The 24,070-nt window shown below is 37.2% G+C and overlaps 1 protein-coding gene across 5 annotated transcripts in view; it reads right to left on the bottom strand.

The window, feature by feature from the left end:
• PHF3 (PHD finger protein 3) overlaps nt 1–23,100 on the bottom strand; it is an 84,991-nt gene extending 61,891 nt beyond the window's left edge. The window contains exons 1-2 of one of the 5 annotated variants that reach the window (XM_032299841.1): nt 22,749–22,886; nt 12,203–12,471 (exon numbers count right to left, since the gene is read on the bottom strand). In XM_032299841.1, the coding sequence (XP_032155732.1) occupies nt 12,203–12,446 (244 nt within the window). In that variant the 5' untranslated portion in view covers nt 12,447–12,471; nt 22,749–22,886. Of the gene's footprint in view, nt 1–12,202; nt 12,472–22,079; nt 22,421–22,748 lie in introns of those variants that run through there. The other 4 variants (XM_032299843.1, XM_032299840.1, XM_032299842.1 and 1 more) reach the window with 4 other exon arrangements.
• Nucleotides 23,101–24,070: the final 970 nt, after the last annotated feature.

Here is a 24,070-nt window from a genome sequence, read left to right as displayed (position 1 = left end):
ACTGAAGGAAGTAGGTTACCACCTAATGCTAAGGTACTTCTCACCCTAGTTCCCCAAAATAACCTCAAGCTATCTATCTAAAGCCTACTTATCCCACAGCAGAACTGACTACATTTCTTATTCACTGTAAACATTAACAACCAAAATTAATCTGACCTTTGGGGAAAGCATGCACTAATGTGAGAAAGATCAAAATAAATAGAAAAATTAATTCAGACTATAAAGAGACACTTATTCAGTTGACCCCTGAACAACATGAGTTTGAACTGTGCAGGTCCACTTACATATTAATTTTCTCCTACCTCTGCCACCCGGACAACAAGACTAGCCACTAGCCCCTCCCCTTTCTCCTCCTCCTCAGCCTGCTCAACATGAAGATGAGGAGAATGAAAACTTTTTTAATGATCCACTTCCACTTAATGAATATTAAATACATTTTCTCTTTCTGATGATTTTCTTAATGACATTCTCTAGGGTACTTTATTGTAAGATACAGAATATAACACACCTAACATACACAAACATGTGTTAATCAGCTGTTTCTGCTATCAGGAAGGCTTCCAGTGAACACAGGCTATTACTAGTTAAGTTTGGGGCAAGATAAAAGTTATACGTGAATTTCTGAATGCAAGGAATGGTGGTTCTTTGCCCCTAAATCCCGTATTATTCGAGAGTCAACTGCATATCCCTAGGAAAACAGGATACTACTAAAAAAATTGAATAAAAGAGAATACATGAAAGAATTCTTAGAAACAGTAAAATATTTGTCAAAATGAAATATTCAAAGAGGTGGAAAATAATGGCAATAAATATCTAGAAAGACATAAAGCAAAATGTTGGAAAAATGCAAGAAATAGGTTAAAAGCACCAGGAAACACCTGTCTTCCAGGAGTTTGCAGAGAAAATACAAGAAAATTTCCCAGAGTTGAAGATAACACGCTCCAAACTGAAAAGGCCCACCCAGGAAAATAAAAAAAAAAAACTAATGCAGATATATCACTACAATTTAAGAACATCAAATGGTCAAGAGAAGATTCTAAAGCTGGGTTGGAGGAAAGGCAACCTAACAATGTAACAAGACTTGTAAGTATCAGGCAACACAGCAGCAACATTAAAAATGTTAGAAGGCTAAGAAACAATGCAAGTCATTAGTCAAGTATGACGGTATTAGAAAATTACCAAGGACTTCAACAAAGAAAGAGAGTATGGATTTAAAAAAAAAAAAAAAAAAAAAAGATGACATACAGGGAAACAATAGCTCTAATCAAGGAGAGCAGTAAAGCTCAGAAACAGAAGATGTGTAACATGCATAGAAAACGACAAACAAACCCAGACAGGCGGTTCTGGGCAACAGATCTCCAGGGGAAAAATGAATTCAATATACCAACAGTATGCTCAAGACCTTGGAAAAAGAAGTCTGTCATAACAGCACAGAAATGCAAGTTTATACACACACACACACACACACACACACACACACACACACACACACACACGGCAACTGTACTAGAATAAAAACTGTTCTAGTCGTGGTCCAAGGTTTGTTTCTTGGTTTTGCTGAGTTTTTTTTAAGGGTTTCAGGAATAACAATGGAATAAATTTAAGCAATAGATGAACAAAAAACTATCAGAGATACAGTAATGAAGACAAGATTAATTTTATTACACATTGTAAGTTAAAAAGATGCTGGGCCACCGTGACTCACACCTGTAATCCCAGCACTTCGGGAGGCCAAGGCAGGCAGATCACCTGAGATCAGGAGTTAGAGATCAGCCTGATCAACATGGAGAAAGTCCATCTCTACTAAAAATACAAAAAATTAGCCAGGTTTGGTGGCACATGCCTATAATCCCACCTACTAGGAATGCTGAGGCAGGAGAATCACTTGAACCTGGGAGGCGGAGGTGACACTGAGCAGAGATCGCACCATTGCACTCCAACCCCAAGCAACAAGAGCGAAACTCTATCTCAAAAAAGAAAAAAAGAAAAAAAATTAATAGTCAATGCAAAGTACAACTAAGATAGATACATTCAGTTCTATATTATGTCAAGCTAAGGAAAGCAAAAATAAATGAAAGCAAGTAGAATTAAAACAGAAAAGCCACAGAATATGCAAAATAAAAACTTAAACTGGAAAGCTCTGGCCTAGAACAGAAATTCCCTACTCTGGATTTTCTGAATTTAGAAAGGATATTTTAGTACCAACAACAATAAAAGATTATATGTTGAGTTCAATTGTTATTTCTGTTATTAAGGATGGCTACAGCAATTACTATGGAAAAATATCTGAAAACTGCGTAGTCTATTCGAAATGTCTAAAGCAAGGCCAGGCATGGTGGCTCATGCCTGTAATCCCAGAACTTTGGGAGGCCAAGGCAGTATAACAGCTTGAGCCCAGGAATCCAAGACCAGCCTGGGCAATGGAGCAACACTCCGACACGGTAACAAAAAAAGAAAAAAGAAAAAGAAATGTCTACATAGAACAACAGTCTATAACCCAGAAAAAGCACAAGAACTAAAACGACAACAAACTGAACTAAAAGTAATTAAAACTGCTTACATAAATGTAGTTATCACTGTGATTTTAAGCTATACTGTATATAATTTAAAGAATCTATGAAATACATAAAGCCTACAAATAGGACTCAGGACTAAAGCAAACATAATAATTTTTATTTTTTTTAATAAAAAGAAGTAACAGTTTCATGGATAATTCAGGTTGGAACAGACTTTAAGACATCACCTAAAGCCGGGCGCAGTGGCTCATACCTGTAGTCCCAGAAATTTTGATCTCAGGAGTTCAAGACCAGCCTGAGCAACAAGATGAAACCCTGTCTCTACAAAAAATACAAAAACAGACCAGGCGTGGTGGCCAGCACTTTGGGAGGCCAAGGCAGGTGGATCACCTGAGGTCAGGAGTTCGAGACTGGACTGCCCAATATGAAGAAACCTCGTCTCTACTAAAAACACAGAAAATTAGCCAGGCGTGGTAGGGGTACGTTGTAGGGGGTGTGGTGGCGGGTATGGTGGCAGGCGCCTGTAATCTTTCCTAGCTACTTGGGAGGCTGAAAGAGAACTGCTTGAACCTGGGAGCCTGAGATTGCAGTGACCTGAGATCACGCCATTGCACTCCAGCCTGGGCAACAAGAGCAAAACTCCCATCTCAAAAAATATATACACATACAAATATGAGCAGGGCATGATGGCACATGCACTGGTAGTCCCAACAACTAGGCAGGCTGAGGTGAGAGGATCACTTGAGCCTGGGAGGGGGAGGATGCAGTGAGCCGAGATTGTAATCGGTGCACTCCAGCCTGGGCAACAGTGACACCCTATCTCAAAAAATCAAAACAAAGGTCGTCTAATGCAAATAACTATCTGACGCCTGAATCCCCAATGAAAACACCTCAGTCAAAGGGTCATATCCAGCAAAAAGCAAAAATCCCATACGCCCAGGGAACCTATAATTCCATTTTGGGGAACCACAAGTTCCTCCTTTTAGCCACTTAAACTGCCTCCCTCTAATTGCTGCCTAACGGACCTAGGTCTTTCCCTTTTATTCATAAAGAAGTCAAAGTTCTCGTCAATATGATAAACCTTCAAATATCTATGGCAGCTACTAGGTCATATGCTTTAGACCTTTCAGCATTTTCCTCTTCCTCCCTAAGTTACAGCTCTAGTTCTATGAAGTGTTTATCTCTATCTTTTGCTCTCTTCAAAATATACTACATGTTCATCTAAACCCTTCTATGTAAAACTCAGAAAGATATTTAATCATCCATCTTACAGAAATTAAGTTTTATTCTTAAAGGCTATGCATATGCTCACAAGACTAATCTGTTAATCTTGTTTAACATTTAATTAAAAGTATGTATTTTGTCTTAACCAATGTATTTCTATCTTATTTGCATACCTAAATGTATTAAATTTGTATTTTTCCTGTCAAACGTGATTCTCTCTGTAGTAAGAAGTGTCCTGTCAAAGAAAAGCCCAGGACCCAGTCTTCACTGCAGAATTCTACCAAACACTTAAAGGACAAATAATAATTCTCAAACTCTTCCAGAAAATTGAAGAGGAGGGAATTCTAAGGCATTCAATGTGACTAACATTACCCTGACCACAACCAGACCAAACATTACCATTACCAAAACCAGACAAAACACAACTAAAAGAGAAAATTATAGGCCAATATTCCAGATTAATATAAATGCAAAAATCCTAGCAAACTGAATCCAACAGCACACTGAAACGATCACTCACCGCAATCAAGCAGCATTCATCCAAGGAATGCAAGAATGGTTTAACATATAAAATCAATAAATGTGATACATCACATCAACAGAATGAAGAACAAAAACGACATGATTATCAAAATAGACGCAGAAAAAGCGAGTGCTAAAATTCAACATCCCTTCACAATAAAAATTCTCAACAAGTTAGGTATAGAAGAAAAATATCTCAACACAATAAAGGCATGACAAACCCACAGCCAACATCATACGAAATGGGGAAAAGTTGAAAAGTTTTTCCTCTAACATCTGAAACAAGACAAGAATGCCCACTTTCATTCAACACGGTACTAGAAGTCCTTCTCCAAGCAATTAAGCAACAGAAAAAAACAAAAACTAAAATGCATCCGAATTGGAAAAGAAGTCCAACTGTGTATCAGCACTGTTAGAACTTACAAACAAATGCATTAAACACTTGCAGGATACAAAATCAACATATGAAAGTCAGCAGCATTTCTATATACCAAAATAAAATAGTGGGAAAAAAATCAAGAAAGCAAACCTACTCACCAAAAACTGTAGAACACTTTGGAATAAATTTAACCAAGAGGTTAAAGATCTCTGCAAGGACAACTACAAAAGAACTAATAACTGAGATTAAAGAGAACACACACCAAAAAAATGGAAAGACATTCAGTGTTCATGGTTAGAAAAATATTGTGAAAATGACCATACTACCTACCAAAAGCAGTCTATAGATTCAATGCAATGCCTACTGAAATACCAACAACAGCCGGGCGCGGTGGCTCACGCCTGTAATCCCAGCACTTTGGGAGGCCGAGGCGGGTGGATCACGAGGTCAAGAGATCGAGACCATCCTGGTCAACATGGTGAAACCCCGTCTCTACTAAAAATACAAAAAATTAGCTGGGCATGGTAGCGCGTGCCTGTAATCCCAGCTACTCAGGAGGCTGAGGCAGGAGAATTGCCTGAACCCAGGAGGCGGAGGTTGCGGTGAGCCGAGATTGCGCCATTGCACTCCAGCCTGGGTAACAAGAGCGAAACTCCGTCTCAAAACAAAAAAAAAAAAAAAAAGAAATACCAACAACAATCTTTACAGAAATAGAAAAACAAAATCCTAAAGTCTGTATAGAACCACGGGGGGGGGGGGAGGAAAAACTAAATAGTTGACACAATCCTGAGCAAAAAAATAAAAATAAAGTTGGAGCAATCACAATATTGGACTTCAAAGCACATTACACAAAGCTATCATAACCAAAGCAACATGGTACTGGCCTAAGAGCAAAGACAAAGACCAATGGAACAGAATAAGAAACCCAGAAATGAATCCACATATTTAAAACCAACTGATTTTCAACAAAGGCACCAAAACATTCATTTGGGAAGGAATAATCTCTTCAATAAATGCTACTGGGAAAACTGTACATTTATGAGCCAAAAAAAAAAAAAAAAAGGAAACTAAACCCCATCTCTGACCATATACTAAAATCAACTCAAATGGATTAAAGACTTAAATGTGACACCCAAAACTAAGAAACTACTAGAAGAAAATGGGAAATGCTTCAGGACATTGGTCTGTGCATAATTTTAGAGAGACCTCAAAAGTACAGGCAAAAAAACAGAAGCAGACAACTGGGATTAGATCAAACTAAAAAGCTCTGCACAGCTAAGGAAACAATAAACAGTGAAGAGAAACCAATAGAATGCGAGATCATATTTGCAACTGATCCATCCAATAGATGATTAATATTCAGAAAATATAAGAACCTCAAACAATAACAAAAAGCAAATAATCCAATGTTTTAAATAGGCAAATAAACTGAATAGACATCTTTCAAAACAGACATACAAATGGCTAACAGGTATATGAAGAAAATGCTCAACATTACTAATCATCTGGGAAATGCCAAACAAAACTACAATGAGATATCATCTCACCCGATTTAGCATGGCTACTAACAAAAAGATAAAAAACAATAAGCACTGGCAAGAATGTGGATAAAAGGGAACTCTCACACACTGTAGGAGGGAATGTCAAATCAGTACTGTCACTATGGAAAACAGTATGGAAGTTCCTCAAAAAACTAAGAACAGAACTACCATATGATCTAGCAATTTCACCACTTTCAGGGTATGTATCCAAAGGAAAAGAAATCAGTATGTCTGCACTCCCATGTTTACTGCAGCACTATTCACAATAGCCAAAATAAGAAATCTACCTAAGTGTGTACCAACAGGTGGATGAATAAAGAAAATGTAGTATATATACACAATGGAATACTAACTAACCACTAAAAAAGAACAAAATTCTGCCATCATGGGAACACAGATGAGCTTAGGGGACATTAAATAAGCCTGGCACAGAAATATAAATACCACATGCTCTCACTCATATATAGCAACAAAAGAGTTGAGCTTATAGAAGCAAACGGTACAGGTGGGTGTAGTGGCTCACTCCTGTAATCCCAACACTTTGGGAGGTCGAGGTAGGTGGACCACGGGATCAGGAGTTCGAGACCAGCCTAGCCAACATGGTGAAACCCCATCTCCACTAAAAATAAAAAAATTAGCCAGGCATGGTGGCCCATGCCTGTAATACCAACTACTCAGGAGGCTGAAGCAGGAGAATCATTTGAACTCAGGAGGCAGAGGCTGCAGTGAGCTGAGACAGCGACATAGCACTCCAGCCTGGGCAACAGAGTTGAGACTCCATCTCAAAAAAAAAAAAAGTAAAGGGTACAATAGTGATTACTAGAGTTGGGATAGGTAAGGAGCACGGGCAATAGCCAAAAGTTTGTTAATAGATGCAAAATCACAACTAGGCAGGACACGGTGGCTCACACCTGTAATCCCAGCACTTCAGGAGGCCAAAGTGGGCAGATCATTTGAGCTCAGGAGTTCAAGAGCAGCCTGGTCAATGTAGTGAAACGGTCTCTGCTAAAAATGCAAAAACTAGCTGGGCATTGTGGCAGGTACCTGTAATCCCAAACTACTAAGGAGGTTGAGGCAAGAGAATCACTCGAACCCAGTAAGTGAAGGTTGCAGTGGGCCAAGATCAACCCCTACACTCTAGCCTGGACGATAGAGAAAAACTCCATCTCAAAAAGAAGAAGAAAAAAGAAAAAAATAACAGCTAGATAGGAGGAATAAATTCTAATACTCTATTAACACTGTAGCATAACGGTAACAATTTATTGTACATTTTCAAATAGCTAGAAGGGCAGCTTTTAAATGTACCTAACACAAAGAAATGACAAATATTTCAGGTGGTAAGTATGCAAATTAACCTAATTTGATCATTACGCATTGTACACATGCATAAAAATATCACACTGTACCCATAAATGTGACACAAATAATTTTTTAAAACTCAATTCTCAAAAATAAGATTAATAGTGTAAAAGGTTCACTGAAGCTTTAAAAAAAATCAACAAATACTAATAATAAAAAGAGTGAAAAGACTCCAGTGCAAATACAGAAAGAACTAACACGTGTAGTTGGATTCAGAGATGTAATTAGTATACACGAATAGCCTCACCACTCCCCAAAAAAGTACAAATAGGGAATAAAATAATAAACCTCTGAAAACTGAATTTTGCTAGACCAGAGAACCACTATGTTTAGTTCAACGTCCTGTCTGATTGCAAATGCTGTCCAAGAGAAACACAAAGCCATAAAACCCAAAACTAGTTAAACAAATCTCAGTGACACACTGGTACACCAAACCTTTTTTCCAAAACAAGTGCAATATAATTTTTTCCACTACTACATAGATGAATTCTGTCTAGTGATAAAGGAGCATCAAACTAGGTACGACTAAAAGTTTAAAATTCATGTGCCAAAAATGAACTAAATCACACTATTACTGATAGTTTTACAGTCTTAACATATATTACAAGTATTACAATACTTGCTTGAAAAGAAAGCAATGCAAGCTAAAATTCGTCTATTAAACAACGCTGCTTGATGTCATATCAATGTCATTTATGACAGAAAAGCAACATGTGATGTAAGCAGGTATTTTCCTTTAGTTGAAAATATACACAATTACACAGTGTGAATCAACTCTTCAGAAATATTAAGGATACCTGTAAGAGTTCAATGACTTTTTAATTTGCTTAATCTCCAAAAACCATACTATCAGAGGGTTTTTTTAATTAAGTGAATGATGATTTTGCTAGCCATAATGTAGCCTTGAATGGACATCTTCGTTTCACTAAAGGATGCAGTAGCTACAAGTAGTAACCTACAGTAATAGATAAAAGTGTTATTTGAATAAAAGGCTGCTCTAAATACTCATGTTTCTATAGTGTGTCTGTTTTCTTGGTCTTAAAACAATGTTGAACTATATCGTAAAAACTAAAGACATCAACTTACAGCCGTTGAACATTTCTTTTCAATATACCTATTAAGAAATGGATTGTAAACATGAGATTGTTTCATACTTATGAATCATAGTTGTCAATGTAAAAAGGGAACACATTTGTTTACAAAATGAGAGAGAAAACAAACATTTCCTCATAATACTGATAATGCCAGTACACACCATTTCTGTGATTCTGAATACATTCTCAAGTGGTATATGTAAACACTATATTCAGTATCTCAAATCTATTATTTGGGAAAATACTCTTTTGCTCACTCACTGGAGGTTAAAAAAAAATGTATTACTGGGCACACCTAAAAACCATCTGCAAACTACAGTTAGATAAAGTAACACTTTACACAGTCAAAACCATTCAAAGAATACCGGCTGCTTTCTGTCAAAATGAAACAGTTGGCATCCCAATTTTTGTGCATCCAACAGAGAAACGTAATCTTCTATGTTTCTTATTTTTATGACCTTTAAAACTACTTTATGATTTTTTTAAGACAGCTGAAATATAATCCAAATCACTAAACTATGTCAACAGAAAAAAATGGTCTTTAACAACTACAGAAACCAACCTAGTTCAACATAACAGAAAAGATGATGCAGCAATTATTTTGCTAGTTAATTTTAGCACCAAGGTTACAAAATAACCATAATCTACAGCTTTTATTGTTGTAAGGAATACAAATAGGATTATTTCCCTGCTTGACGGTCAATGAAAACCCTTAGTAAAAGCCTACAGTGCCAGGAACATTGTTTCTATTTCACAATAAAAAGCTGAAGTTATGGTTGGGCACGTTCGCTCACGCCACAATCCCAGCACTTTGGGCAGCCGAGGCAGGCAGATCACAAGGTCAAGAGATCAAGACCATCCAGCCAGGCCAACATGGTGAAATCCCATCTCTACTAAAAAATACAAAAAATTAGCTGGGCGTGGTGGCGTACACCTGTAGTTCCAGCTACTTGGAAGGCTTAGGCAGGAGAATTGCTTGAACCCGGGAGGTGGAGGTTGCAGTGAGCCGAGATTGCGCCACTGCACTCCAGCCTGGTGCCTGGTGACAGAGTAAGACTGTCTCCCCAAAAAAAAAAAAAAAAAAAAAAAAAAAGTTGAAGTTATTTATAAATAGCTGAAAGTTACTGTCCACACAGGGTTTTCATCAATAATTACAGTAAGATTTCCCAGGCCAAGCACAGTGGCTCATGCCTGTAATCCCAGCACTGTGTGAGGCTGGAGGATGGCTTGAGGCCAGGAAAGAGACCAGCTAGAGCAATATAGCAACACCCGGTCTCTACCGAAAATAAATAAATAAATAAGATTTCTTCTTTGCAATTCTCTCTTAAATCTAACAAAAAGTTAATTTTTTCTTCAAAAATGTTTTCCATTTTGCTTTCAGAAAATGTGTGGGCCTTTTAGTAACCCAAATATCTCAAACGGCAAAAGGAACTTTGCAGAAATTAAGATAAATCCCCTGCTAGATGGCACAACGAAATTTTTAAAATCCTAAACAGAAGAGGCTTATTAAGTTTCCCCCACATATTTTCTTACATATCTTAAAAACATATATACTACACATATATACAAACATTCTGCTATGGAATCAAAGATAAATAATTGTAGTAAACAAATCTTAATATCAGAAAATTTAGGAAGTAACTTAAGTTCCTAAATTTAAAAGTTCACTTAAAAGAAAACAATCATAAACAAACATATCACAAAAAATTTCTAAGTACTTCATAAAGATGCACTAAGTCTTCTATTAGCAAAAGAAATGTACAACAAAACTGAAGAGATTTTTCACACTAGTAACTTTTCATATCAACAGAAATCAATTTTTTAAAAAGGACAGGAAATAAGAATAAAAGTATTACGATAGGGCTGGAATTTTTTAAGTAAAAAGGTCTAACAGAATGACACATGTCAGTTCCACATCCAATATAACACCCTTGAAGGTAATTGTAGTTCCAGCAACCACCATGTTAATATTCAATAAATGTTTTTCCTGAATTTGAACTAAACTAAAAGACAGTAAGCATACAACTAAACACTGTCAAAGGTCCTTAACAATAAAGATAATTAAAGCTACTATTCTGACACAATCACTAAAGTAAAAAACTTGAACAATGCATACATAAAACAAAATTTTAAAAGTTTTAAAACATTTACAATACAACAACAGAAACAATGTAAACCTAAGCAATAACACAACACAATATAAATAAATCAGAGATACACTATTAGCAAGCAATTCAAAAGACTTCAGCATTAAGGAGTTGTTAAAATGAAGATGCCTTGTGTTGAGGTCCTCAGGCGGAGTAACCTGACAAACTTGTAGGGAAACAGCAGACCACCTATTCCCAACTTTAAGTTATTTGCTATATTAAATTTAAAATATACATAAAAAATGATTTAAGAAATGAAAAATATGCTGAACAAAACTGTACAGGAGAAAAAGTCTAGTCATTGAAAAACAAACCAACATCACATAAACCTGAGAACTACCTACACTAGGGAATGGTGAAGGAAAACCTCACTGTTTCATGGGAAGCTGATTTTTACCTTTACCTATAATTTTACTCACAGAATAGGTATTAATAATTGCCACAAAGTTTACAGTAGTATTTGCTTTATAAAAGAAAAACTATGTTTTTTATACATTAACATAATAACAAAGTAATTTCTTATTCAGAATAGTTTAACCTTACAGAAAATTAACATCTTCAGTCTTTGAGTTACTTCAACTATATACCCTGTTCTGTCCAACAGAAATATAAGGTAAGACATATATGTAATCTTAAATTTTCAAGTTGACATTTTTCAAAAGGAAAAAAAAAAAAAAACAAAACAGGTGACATAAATTTTAACCACAAATATCCAAAATATTACCTCAGCACATAAGCAACATTAAATAAAAATTGAATAAATATTTTTTAACTTTTTTTTATACTGAGTCTTCAAAATCTAATGGGCATTTTATAGCAGACCTGAATTAGGACCAGACTCATTACAAGTGACCAAGAGTTACATGTAGCTAATGTTTACTATACAGGGCAGCAGAAGTATAAAGTAATTTCTCTGGTTATAAGATACATGTATACAAAATACCAAGGGAGCTGAAATGGGAGCAAACAATGTAATATATTTCAGGGGCTGGGAGGTAAGCTGAGAAAGGTCAATTCAGCCAATCTCCTTGACTGAAGAAGGCCTAAGGTGACCACATGTCTCCATGTGCCAAGCAATCCCTATTTACTAAAGTGTCCCAATTTACACATGTTGTCATGCTGTAATTATTAAAGTACTCCCTGTAATTCTAAAAAGTATCCCACACTGAGTAATAAATTATATGGTCACCCTACCTATATCCATAATATTCTTGAGGATAACGCCACACTCCTTGGAAGAAAATTTAGTTTTAATTCTAATTCTGATGCCTGGAAAAGAAGCTCTAAATTCAAAGGAAAGAACCCTATATTCACTACCCTCCTCATTAAAAAGAAAAAAAAAAGAAAAAAGAAAAAGCTGCTGAAAATTTTTTTTATTTTAAATTGCAGACTAAAAAAAAAAAAAAAAAGTAAGAATTACCTGTTGAACAAGGCATCTGGAAATTGGGATCATTGCTATCCAAAACAGGCAAACAGAACTGGTTACTTGCAGATCCTAGCATAGGATCCTTATCGCTGAGCATGTTCTTCAGCGAGTCCTCTAAGACATTTTGACTTGCACTAAAATCCTCACAGACTTCATTCTCCAGGTTGGATCCTAGAAATAGGGCATCATCTAAGTGTTCAGTAGGAATTAAATGATTAAATGTATCAACTATATCCATGAAGACTTCTGTGTGTCTTTCAGCCCTATAGAAAGACAAAAAAAATACCATAAGAAATAAAGCTATCAATTGAAAATCACCTAATACCAAATTATTTTAATAGTTTTGAGTCTAAGAACACACTTAAGGTATTTCTGAATTATTGTTTAAAAAAATCCTCACTCGTTTTTAGAAAATACATTTGGAAATGTAGAACGAACCTTTACTAAATCATGTTTCTTCATCATGCATGTAGTATATAATTTTACCAGAAATCCTATTAAATGCTTACTCAGTTCATCATTTTTAGAAAAAAAAAAAAAAAAAAAAAAAAAACTATGTATATGGTACTTTAACTTGACACATAAAAAAAATTACATGGCTTAAAGCATAAAAACAATTGTTTTTAACCACAACCTTTTCACAAATTAAGCATCAGACACTGCTTTTACAATAAATCCACATAAAAGAGCTAAAACCAAATACTTGAAATTTTTATCCCATACCTATTAAAACCGTAAAGTATCCTTGTTTTACTTACAAAGTATTAAAATCATTTAAAGAAAAGGTAGCATATATAGACAAAGCGTTTTTATTGTGGCTAGGCATGGAAAATGAAAAAGAAACTATTAACCCAACAAATCAAAACTTAAAAAACTACACACACACACAAAGATGTGCACAAACGCACCTTTTTCAAGGTCCCCTTTTAGGAGAAAAACAAGATAAGTGACAAGAAGACAATCTGTATCATGTACTTAAGTTTATTTAAGTTACATGTGCTCTATACAGGTATCAAGTTAGTCTCCCATTTGAATTGTACCTATATATTCAGCAAAAGTCATTTCAAAGCTCTACAGGAGCCTCAATTATGAAAAGTTAACCAATTAAGTTAAACTGGTTTGAGAAAAAAACAAATCAACATATTTCAGATGGTGGAAAGTCAACCAAAAAAAATTAATATTAATTTAACCAAAAATTCCACTGATTAAACTAGAACATCCTAGATACACACTAACATTCACTGGTTATATATTGTATGTCACACTGCACTAAATATTTTGCCAACATTTATGTAACTTAATCCCCAATAATAAATAGGATCTATTATCAACTTTGCATTATTTAAAAAAATGCACTTGAATAATTTAAATGTTTTCCCCAAAGTCATAAAACAGAGCCAAAATTCTAACCTGGGTTTCAAGCTCCACAGCCCATACCCATTAAGTGTTACCCTTTCACAGTGAGCTAAGGGCTGGGATGATCTCACTCATTAAAGGCTCTTTAAAAACAATTTTCCCACCAGGCCCAGTGGCTCATGCCTGTATTCCTAGCACTTCAGGAGGAAGCCAGATCACTAGAGCCCAGGAGTTGGAGACCAGCCTGGGCAACAAGGCAAAACTCCATCTCCACAAAAAAATACAAAAATCAGCCAAGTGTAGTAGAGCATGCCCACAGTCCCAGTTACTTGGGAGGATCACTTAAGCCCAGGAGGCGGAGGTTGCAGCAAAATCAAGCCACTGCACTCCAGCCTGGGCGAAAGAGCAAAATCTAGCTTAAAAAAAAAAAAAAAAAAAAAAAAAAAAAAAAAAACAAATTAGTGACTGCCTGGGGCCACAAATAGAAGAAGGATGAACTGCAAAGGGCACATACCTGAGAGATGATAGAAATGTCCTAAATCTTGACTGTGATAACTAACGGTTTCACAAATCTGGTCATTTTTAATGAGTGCAATTTATACCTCAATTTTTAAAAAAAAGCAAAGAAAATTTCCTCACAAAAGTTAATGCCCTTCTAAAGAGAAGAGTTTCAGTATCTCTTCTCTTTTCTTTTCCATTTATTTACACTGAAATATTAATAAAGCACTGAAAGAAAATGCTAACTACTTTAAAGGCTTGCTGCTTATCTTATATGCATTCTCTCAATTGACAGAAAATTGTACCTAGCAATGCTGAAGAAAACTCAGGACAAGTTCCTTTAAGAATTCTCTACCACTATATGATCTCAGTATCAAAGAAAGCCTCAATTATCATACATTACCAATTCCTCCACCCAATATGTTTTTAGGTTCCAAAAAAATTTAGTATGTTAAATTCTGGTAATCAAAAATAATTTATGAAAAGTTACTAAATGTTTTCACAATTAAGTAGAACTATCAATGGATTCATTTATTTGCATGTGCTGGAATCCAAGGCTTACTACAGGCCAAACCTACCTCCTCTTTGGAGAGTGACATCCCAAGTAGTAATCTTTTTTCTCAGATCAAAAAGAAATAAGGAAGTTTCAGCTCTACAAACAAATGGCTAACTTTCCTTCAAAAAATGGTATGCTGAATCTACTGAAAAATAAATGCACTTGTTCCCACAGCAACACAAGACTAGCAAATTCTGCAAACTTCCTCCGAGGTCTTTCTGTAATACTAACTATATGCTGTGTGCTTTCAAGTGATGGGAACATTCATAATATTCAGAAGTTATGGTCACAAAGCTCAAGATCACATAGCTATACTTAAAACCAGCCCATTCTAACTGGTCATCTAAAAGGGCAATTTTTTTCTTCAATAATTTTGCTATTAGTGAAACTATCCCAAAACTCCTTCACTGAAAATGGCTTCAGAGCCTATAACATATTTCTTGAAGATCAAATTTTTTTTAATAAAACATATTATAAATAAAATGGGTCAATCTTTCTAGTACTATTTTTAAGTCAAAACTGTTATGACTAATAAAGTATGTTTCCCCAGATTTAAACAGGCATTATCAGGAAAAAGGTTTCCACAGTCACAAGTGGAGAAACACTGTTTAAGTTAGATTTCCGTAACAATAGCGTTTACTTATTCATCAAATGTTTACTAAACAACTACCACTGTGTAAGACATGTTTAGTAAGCTAATGAAAATGGGAATCTTCTAAGAACATAGTAATAAAGTGTATCACATTTGTGACTCCAAAGACAATTTCCACAGGACAAATCACAATCCTAGTGTTTTGTGGAACACATTTTAAAGAAAATTTTTACAAATGAGTGAGAATAATTTTTCTTATGTGGTACCAACTGGCTCTAGAGGTAATTCTAAGAGAAAATGCCAAAAATGAACAGTATAGAGCCATCAAAACTACCACAAAAGTAACATTTATTGGAGATACAATTCATTTTTAAAAATCAGTTTCAGATATAAAGTGAACAGTCCGAAAAATAAAATCACTCTAATGCTAAACAGGCAAACAAATTAGCCAAATGTAGAAATATTTACTCACTTGTAATGGATACACTAACCTACTAAACACAGTGTGGTACCCCGGATTAGATCACGGAACAGAAAAGGGACAACAACAAAAAAACTAGAGAAATCATAATAAAGTCTGTAATTTAGTTAACAGTGATACACCAATAATAATAATCCCTCAGTTCTGATAAAGGCACTAGCATTATGTCAGCTGTTAATCAGGGAAACTAGATAAGGATACACAGAAACACTACACACCCTTTGCAACTTTTCTGTAAGTATAAAATTATTACAAAATAAAGTCTTTAAAAGAAAACACTAATCTAAGATAGAACATTCTGGGATACCTAGTAATGTGGTTAACAAAGATAACTAAATCTAATTAAGGGGGAAAATTAGAACCAATTTAGTATCTTTGCTAATTAAACAAATTGCCCAATTTAAACAAATCTCTGTTTCTTACACTAAAATTTTACTTAAATGCTTCCCTATATTTGATATGCTAAATTTACTAAAACATAATAAGCCTACCTACTGGCATTCTAAATAATTAAAACATAATAAGCCTATTAAGGGTGTATTTTAAATGGCTAACGATGTGTATATCCAATTAAATCAGTATTGGTAATTTGAAAATATACATGTTAAAGTCAAATTGTTTCTAGGTAAACTCAGGTTTACAGACAACAGAATATATGTAGCTAAGTATATAAGTGCATAATCTGCATAATTCAAAATTAATTTACTCATGTATGTATTAAGCATCTACTACAACACATTACAAGTTTAGTGAAATCAACCCCAGTCTGAAAGTCAAGGAACTCACAATTCAAAACAATATAGACATATAAACAAATACAACACATATAAACATCACAACAAAATGCTAAGTGCCATACTGAAGGGCTGCAAATAATATTACAGAGAAAAGGGAAGCTCAGGAAGCTAGGAAAGGCTAGGCAGGTGATCTGTGAGCTTGATGCTAAAGATCCAGAAGATACTCCAGGCAAAGGGAAGAGCATGTCTTAATTATGAATGGCTGGTCCTGATGGACCATTTGTAAAGATTATATTTCCCAAATAAAATTTAATCTGAGTCGAAAGATATTTCCTGCTTTAAAATATGTGCTTCATCTGTAATTCTTAGAGAATTATACTGAAGCCAGGTTTAGTTTATACTAACAAAACACCCTAATTATTTTCTAAGTGTTTCAAATATGAATAGAAAGCAAAAAGATGAGATTTAGAAAACGTCAACAGTAAAAAATAATTTAACTTTAGGCTGGGTATACTGTCTCATGCCTGTAATCCCAGCACTTTGAGGGGACACAGCCAGATCACCTGAGGTTAGGAATTCAAGACCAGCCTGACCAACATGGCGAAACCCCATCTCTACTAAAAACAAAAAACATTAGCTGAGTGTGGTGGCGTGCACCTGTAATCCCAGCTACTCAAGAGGCTGAGGCAGGGGAATAGCCTGAAACCAGGAGGCAGAGGTTGCAGTGAGCCAGGATCACACCACTGCACTCCAGCCTGGGGGACAAGAATGAAACTCTGTCGGGCGGAGGGGGGGAGGGTGTTACACTTTCAAAAACTCATTTATTTTAAGAGCAAATTAAAATTTTCTATCCCAACTTTCTAAAAACAACTTCAAAGTAAACCTATGTATTTTATCCTATTATTTCTTAAAACACCCCCAACACACACACACTCCTACCTAACGATAAATCACTAACGCTATCAGAGGCCAAAGAGGTTATATACTAAAATAAAGTACTCTCTCACATAGTCTACATTTGTGTCTGTGTGTGTGTGTAACGGGGTGGTATGAGGGGAGCAAAAATATATTAGAAAACTATTAACTCTGAAGAAAAGTTATACAAGGCAATAGTGATGGTGGTGGTGATGGGGAATTGGTCTATGTTTCATGGTAAGTGAAGGCCTCACAGGGTAAACTTTGAACCAAAATCTGAAGTGAGGTAGTGATAAATGCATAATAGGTTAAGAGCAATCCAGACAAAGACCTAGAAGTGCAAAGGTCTTAAAAGTGGAGCACACTTGATGCCTTCTGGCCCCTATACCATCATTTAAATTAAGCAATTTCATGAGGCATGCTTACTAAAGACCTACTTTTAATAGGCAGTAATGGTAGAACAACAAAACTACTACTAATAGTAATGGTAATAAAACAAAACTTCTTGTGCTCAAACTTCATGCCAGGCATTGTTTTACATGCTTTATATCTATAATTCTCTGTCAGAGGTGAGTATGCCCATGCAGAGAACATCTGCCATGTCTAGAGACATTTTTGGTCATCACAACTGGAAAGGGTGCTATTTGCATCTAGTAATGCTATAATGCACTAGGACAGCCCCACACAAACACACACACACAAATTATCCAGCCAAAAATGTCAACAGTGCTCAGTTTAAGAAATTCTGCTCTATATTAATTTATTTAATCCTCAAAGCAACCCTATATTATTATCCTGATTACACAAAAAAAATGAAATAAAATGAAATTAGGATCAAAGAGATTAAATGATTTGCCACAGTAATGGAGCTAGAAGTTGTTTGGTTTTATTTACTTGTTTGTTTACGCTATCCTTTACAGGAAGGACAGAGCTAAAATTTGAACCCAGAAAATTTAAGAGTCAATGTGCTTACGATTACCCTATGTGTTTATAAGGTTAAATTCACTGGATGCTTACTGTGTGCAAGGCACTGTGCTAAACAACTTATATGCATCATGCCATTTAATCCTCACAACCAAACCATTAGGCAGGTAGTATCATACCCAATTTACAAGAGAGGGGCTAAAGTTTAGCAAAGTTACACCGAATATTATAAAATAAATAAGTGGCAGAGCCAAGACTCAAATCCATTCTGTATTACACCAAAATCAGTTCTTAACTGCTATGGTGTAACAACACTGAAGATGAATCATGGGTTATCCTTCCAGGACAGAGTCAAATTAGTAAGTGGTTAGGCCATGTAGTATGACACAATACTACAAAGTGCCATTCTACAAAGCAAATCAACCTAGTCATCAATTCTACACCCCCACTTCAAATTCTGGTTCAGTTTCATTAGTTAGAATCTATTGGCAAGACATCATTAAAGAAAGCAAGGATGATAACTTTTTTCCTAAATGTATCAGGTAAAAAGACAGCAAGGTGTCTGCTGTACAAAGACAACTAACACCAAAGCAGACCTCAGGCCCTAGGAAAGGATCAGATGTTAAAACTGGCAAACACAGAATTACAGTAACAAGAAAGAGTTAACTTCAAAGTTTACAGCTTTATTGGCATTATATGATAACTGACATTATAAGCATTCGGAGTTTGAATAAACCACCAAAGTAGTGGAGTTGGCTCATCCTTAAAACTATGGCCTAATAGTAACAGCCCAAGCTAACATGTAATTGGCACACACTATATGCCAGGCCCTGTGTATTGTATGCATTATCGCATTAGTTCCTCACAAGGACCCTGTAACGTAGCTGCAATTATAGTCCTTTCTCTTTAGAACAAACTGAGACCCAGATAATCAAATAATTTGCCCAAGGTCACATATCCAGTATTCTTAAATTTGAACCCAGGCAGTATGATCCCTGAGCCCACACTTTTACACTGTATAATGCACTCTACACATTAATTTTTATGCTTTTAATGTGTCATTAATGAAATCTTTAAAAATGCTAGAAACAAAGTGACTCATCCTTCCAAAATAAAGCAGGAATATGCACTTAGCCATCCTCTACACATTAAAAAAAAAAAAAGTTAGCCTCAACGCATATGAATGTCGTTGGAGGAAAAGCAATTTGTCAGCTACAAACTTTTCCATTTATTTTCAGTCTAAAAGTTCATGTTTTCGCGTGCCCAGCTCATACAAACTACAAATAAATTAAAATATTAAAGTTCAGCCTTTCTGTATAATCTACTATGCTCTTCAAAACTGTCTAATAAAGTTAGATTATGCCAACAGATTAAAACTTCTAGTCTTAAAAATTTTACTGAACTATTTCTCTATATCCACTCTTAACTGTATCACAGTCATAAAAATTTAAAATACCATTTAAAATTGTCTAAACTAACACATTATGCAGGACAATAATTGGGAAGTGCACACATACGGCAATTCCTGACAATGCCTTTTAAAACTCTTAACATTTTCCCCTTTAACTCTTGTTTTTTTTTTTAATCTTCTTTTTTGTTCTTTTGTTTTGTTTTTTCCCCTTTAACTCTTAATACACTGGTTTAACTTCGGATGTCTATGACTCTTGTTTCCCAGTCTATACTATCTTCATTGAGAACAGAAACTGCCTAAGGTTCTCATGCATGTTTAATCACACCAACACTCTCAATATCTTTCCATGTGTAATCAAAGGGCAACAATTAATACTTTTTTTACTGTGTTCCCAAAAATGCAACAGTATCATAAATGTGTAAGTTTGCTAAGTAATTTAATTTTTATAGTTGGAAAAGTGCCTATCCTTCTAAAAAGACACTCCAGAATTCTCAGAGGGTGCTCCAAGAAGAAGTAAGAGAAACATAGCCCAAGATGTACTTTTCCGGAAAAGAAAGAAATCCAGCAGCCACTTGTCAGAAAGAATTCTTGAAATGTGGATGAATAAAACCTGTTAGAAATCGGCACTCTAAGAACCCTGAACTCCTTGACACTGTGAGGGGAAATAGTTATTGGTAATACACAAACCTAAATGCTGACCAAAAAAATCTCATTACCTCATTAAAAAACAGAAAAGTTATCTCCAGAGAAAAACATATGTAAAAAGGATTTTATGAGAAATTTAAATAGATCTTAAGAAAGCAAAATATATCAAAAAAGCAAACACCATCCCACCATGTTAAGGAAGATAAACATCATCTATTTCAGTAACTGAAACACCGAATTGTATGTATAATTTTCATTGACCAGTTTTTCCAAGTAGGCCTCATACTATGAAAAAAAATCTAAGCTCTTGATTTTGCAATACTCCAAATTGTCACTTGCTGCCTCCCAACTTTAATAAGTAATACATTACATAACTCAAAGACTGTCAACCTTTCCTAGGGGATTCTAATATTCAATAAAATTTAAATTTTAATAACATGGTTTGAAATGATCAAAGACAAATTCCTTTCAATTTTTCTATCTTGAAATGTGCATCTGACCAAACCAATTTTTTTTTACCTGTGTTTACATAGACCACTTCTCTTAGACGTTTCTGATTATGCAACATGTTAAGTATACCATAAGATCAACATAATAAAGTTATCTGAGGTCTATCCCAACAAGAGAGAATGTATAACTAATTCAATGTAATAAGTAAGTTCACTTGTCTCCCAACAGTATGCAAAAGCAGTATAATAAACTACATTTCTCTATTCTTCAATAAATGAACCTATAAAGAATGTAAAGAAGAGACAAACTTTGATCCCATCACTGGCTCATTTTTATCATTTTGACAAATCACCACGTACAGCTATCTGAAAAACCTTAAAATCTAAAGTTGTAATCTTTTTGAATAAAAGTGGCCCATTTCAGGACTGATTGTGTGGCACAATCAGAGGAATCATCACTCCTAAAAGTCTCTCCCATTAAACTCTGCTACTATCACTGGAATATGAAGTATGTATTGTAAAATAACAGTGATAATGACGATGATGATGAAGAATCATTACGGTAATATATAACCAGTAAACAGATGAATGAAAAGAAAACTTAGTGGGGAAAAAGTCTAACTAAACTTAAAAATTACTATTTAAAATAATCTTTACACAACACCTTTTGTGCTGTAAATTCAGAAACGTAAGTATGCTAGGATAGCAAAGTTTCTGGTTGACTCACACGTCGCTCTATCACAAACATGCCTTATTCTACAAATATTTTCACAGAGCCAAACATTTCATTCAGGAATCAAAAAATGAATAATTGAGGTGTAGTTCTGTTAGAGCTTAATCATTTTGGCAAAGGGAAGACAAGTTCGACCCCCAAAATACTAACCACAACAATCTACTGTTTAAATACTCCCTGTGGAGTTTACTGCATTTTCTAAATTTAGCCTAAAATAAATAAAGTTAATATTTAGAGAAGGCTCAGTAATCGATTATTCTTTTTAAATTAAGTATCTCTACATATAATGAAGACTTAGGACCAGGATATTAACGCAGTGTTGCCACTTAACATTAATCCATGAACATATTCTACGCGTGACTACTGAAAAGCACTAATAACCACCCCAATCTAAAGTCTCTAGGAATTGGCATTTAAAAGCCCAAAGAAGGAAAAAGGTCACCTGACCCGGCAACCTGTGCTGAAGAAAAGACACACAGAACTGTGCGCGGTATCAACATTTCTCCCTTTCTACTCTCCGCACCGCCCCCGCCCCGTGTCAGGTGATCGCTTATTTAGCACCATTAACACGTACATATCGACAAGTGGTTCATTAAATTATGTGTATCATCGGAAGGCAAGAGTCTAGGCTTCTCATTTCAAACTAAGCAAAAGGAGTCGATAGTTTGGGTCCCGGGCACAAAAGCGCGCGGTAACTGGAGGATAAAAAGAGCAGCAACTCCCATCTCCAAAAAGCAGCGGCAGGCAGCAGTCTCGCAGCCAGGGCCGGTGCTAGTTTCCCGAAACCAGGGCCCAAAGCTCCGAGCTAGGGCTCCCTGCGAGGAACGAGGCCCTAAGGCCGGATCCCGGGGCCTGCGAGCCGAGCCTTCCAGGCAGAGCCCGCCGTGTCTCGGGCCTGAGCGCCCGCACCTCCGTGGCGGCGGGGCGCACTCCCAGCAGACGGCTGGGTACCAGTGGTCGGGAGAGGCCGCGGTCCCAACCCTCCGCCTGGCGACCGCGCCGCTGCGGCTCCCTCACCAGCCCGCCGTCCAAACGGTCCACAGGCGGCAGAGGCGCGGCCCAGGTAGGCCGAGGACGTTGCGCAAGAGGCCCGACAGGCGATCCCTAGGCTGCGCGGGAGAAAGGCGCGGAGAGTCCGCCGCGGGAGGGGCGGAGAGGCCCGCGGAGGCGTCGTGCGAGTGGAAGGGGATGGGGGAGGGGAAGATTGCCCGTCTCCCTGGCCGCGGCCACAGCCGCAACTCACCCAGCTCCGCCAGACGAGCGCTACCACTGGCAGCAAGAGGAAGATGGTGGACGCTGCCGCCGCCGAAGAGGAGGAGGAGGGGGCCCGGTGGGTGCCACGGAGAGGGGGTACGCGCAGGACGTCGGCGTCGCTGCCACAGCCTCTTTTCCTCCAGGGACGGAACGGCTGCTGCTGACGACACTATGCCTGGCTTCCGCGCCGCCCTCCTAATCCTCGTTGCAGCCGCCGCCGCCCTGGGCCCGAGGGTCGCTTGCCTCGTGGGGAACGTGCGGCGGCGCGAGACCCCGCAGCCATCGGCGTGCGGCGGCGGCGGCGCGGGAGCTGTAGAGGGGCCGCGTCACGTGACCCCACTGTTTACCGTTCCGGGGGCCGCGGCCTGCGTCGCTGCCGCGCCTGCGCGCTGTGGGGCCTCCAGCGCCGCGCCGCCTTGGGGCCCAGGGCTGCAGCACTCCCCGGCGCTTCCGCCCCCCTCCCTGTCTTCCGAGGACGCGGCACCGCCTGCGGGCCTGTATGTAGCTCGCACCTCCGGGCGGCCGGGAGGGGCGAATCAGATGAGCGCTTTTTCTCGACTGTAATAAGCACTAAGGCTTCACAGCTAATATAATATTGATGTGCAGCTCCCCCCCCAAAGGTGCTTTTTATTAATTAATTGACTGTGAGTTCAAGAATGGTAGACTAGGATGGAGTAGATGAGCCCTCTGCCCAAATATCTGTGCTGGCTTGTCACAACAGCCTCCCCATTAACTACCTCCCGTTACTCTCACCCCACATAAAAATTTTCTAAAATGGTCTACCTCAGGACTCAAATCGCTTCCTCCAAGAAACATTATTGGTATCCAGTAAAGCAGTCTTCAGAATATTGTCCCAGGATTCGCTGAGGGGTGCCCAAGACCTTTCAGAAGAGCCTCCATTCCTTTGCCAAAAGTGTGTGTGTAAGGCCGAATTTTCTTCCCACCCTACAACCAAAACAGCATACAGCAACTGATTCAATGCAGAAACAGACATGAGAATCCAACCATCTTCTATTAAGCCAAAAATCGAGGAAATTTGCAGAAATTTTAAACATCACTCTTTTTATTAATTTGTTGGAAAATATACTTTTCATAATAAATACATTGTCTGTAGTAACAAATACTGTGTGGGAGTCCAGAGACAAAAACGTTTCTGACCCACTGGTCAAGGTTACATGCTTCCACAGCCACTTAAGCTAACCCCTGCCTCAGCCCTTAATAAGCACTGTGAAGTAAGTGTTGCCTGTCAGTCACTCCAACCAAAAGGAGCTCCTTAGGGACAGGATTTGTGGCTTTTATCTGCAGGGACCA

The sequence above is a fragment of the Sapajus apella genome, unplaced genomic scaffold (assembly GCF_009761245.1).
Source record: "Sapajus apella isolate SASKATOON/1434 unplaced genomic scaffold, GSC_monkey_1.0 scaffold41, whole genome shotgun sequence".
NCBI classification, from domain to species: Eukaryota; Metazoa; Chordata; class Mammalia; order Primates; family Cebidae; genus Sapajus; species Sapajus apella.
The sequence above is the reverse complement of the archived record's forward strand: the minus strand, read 5'-3'. Positions and strand labels throughout refer to the sequence as shown.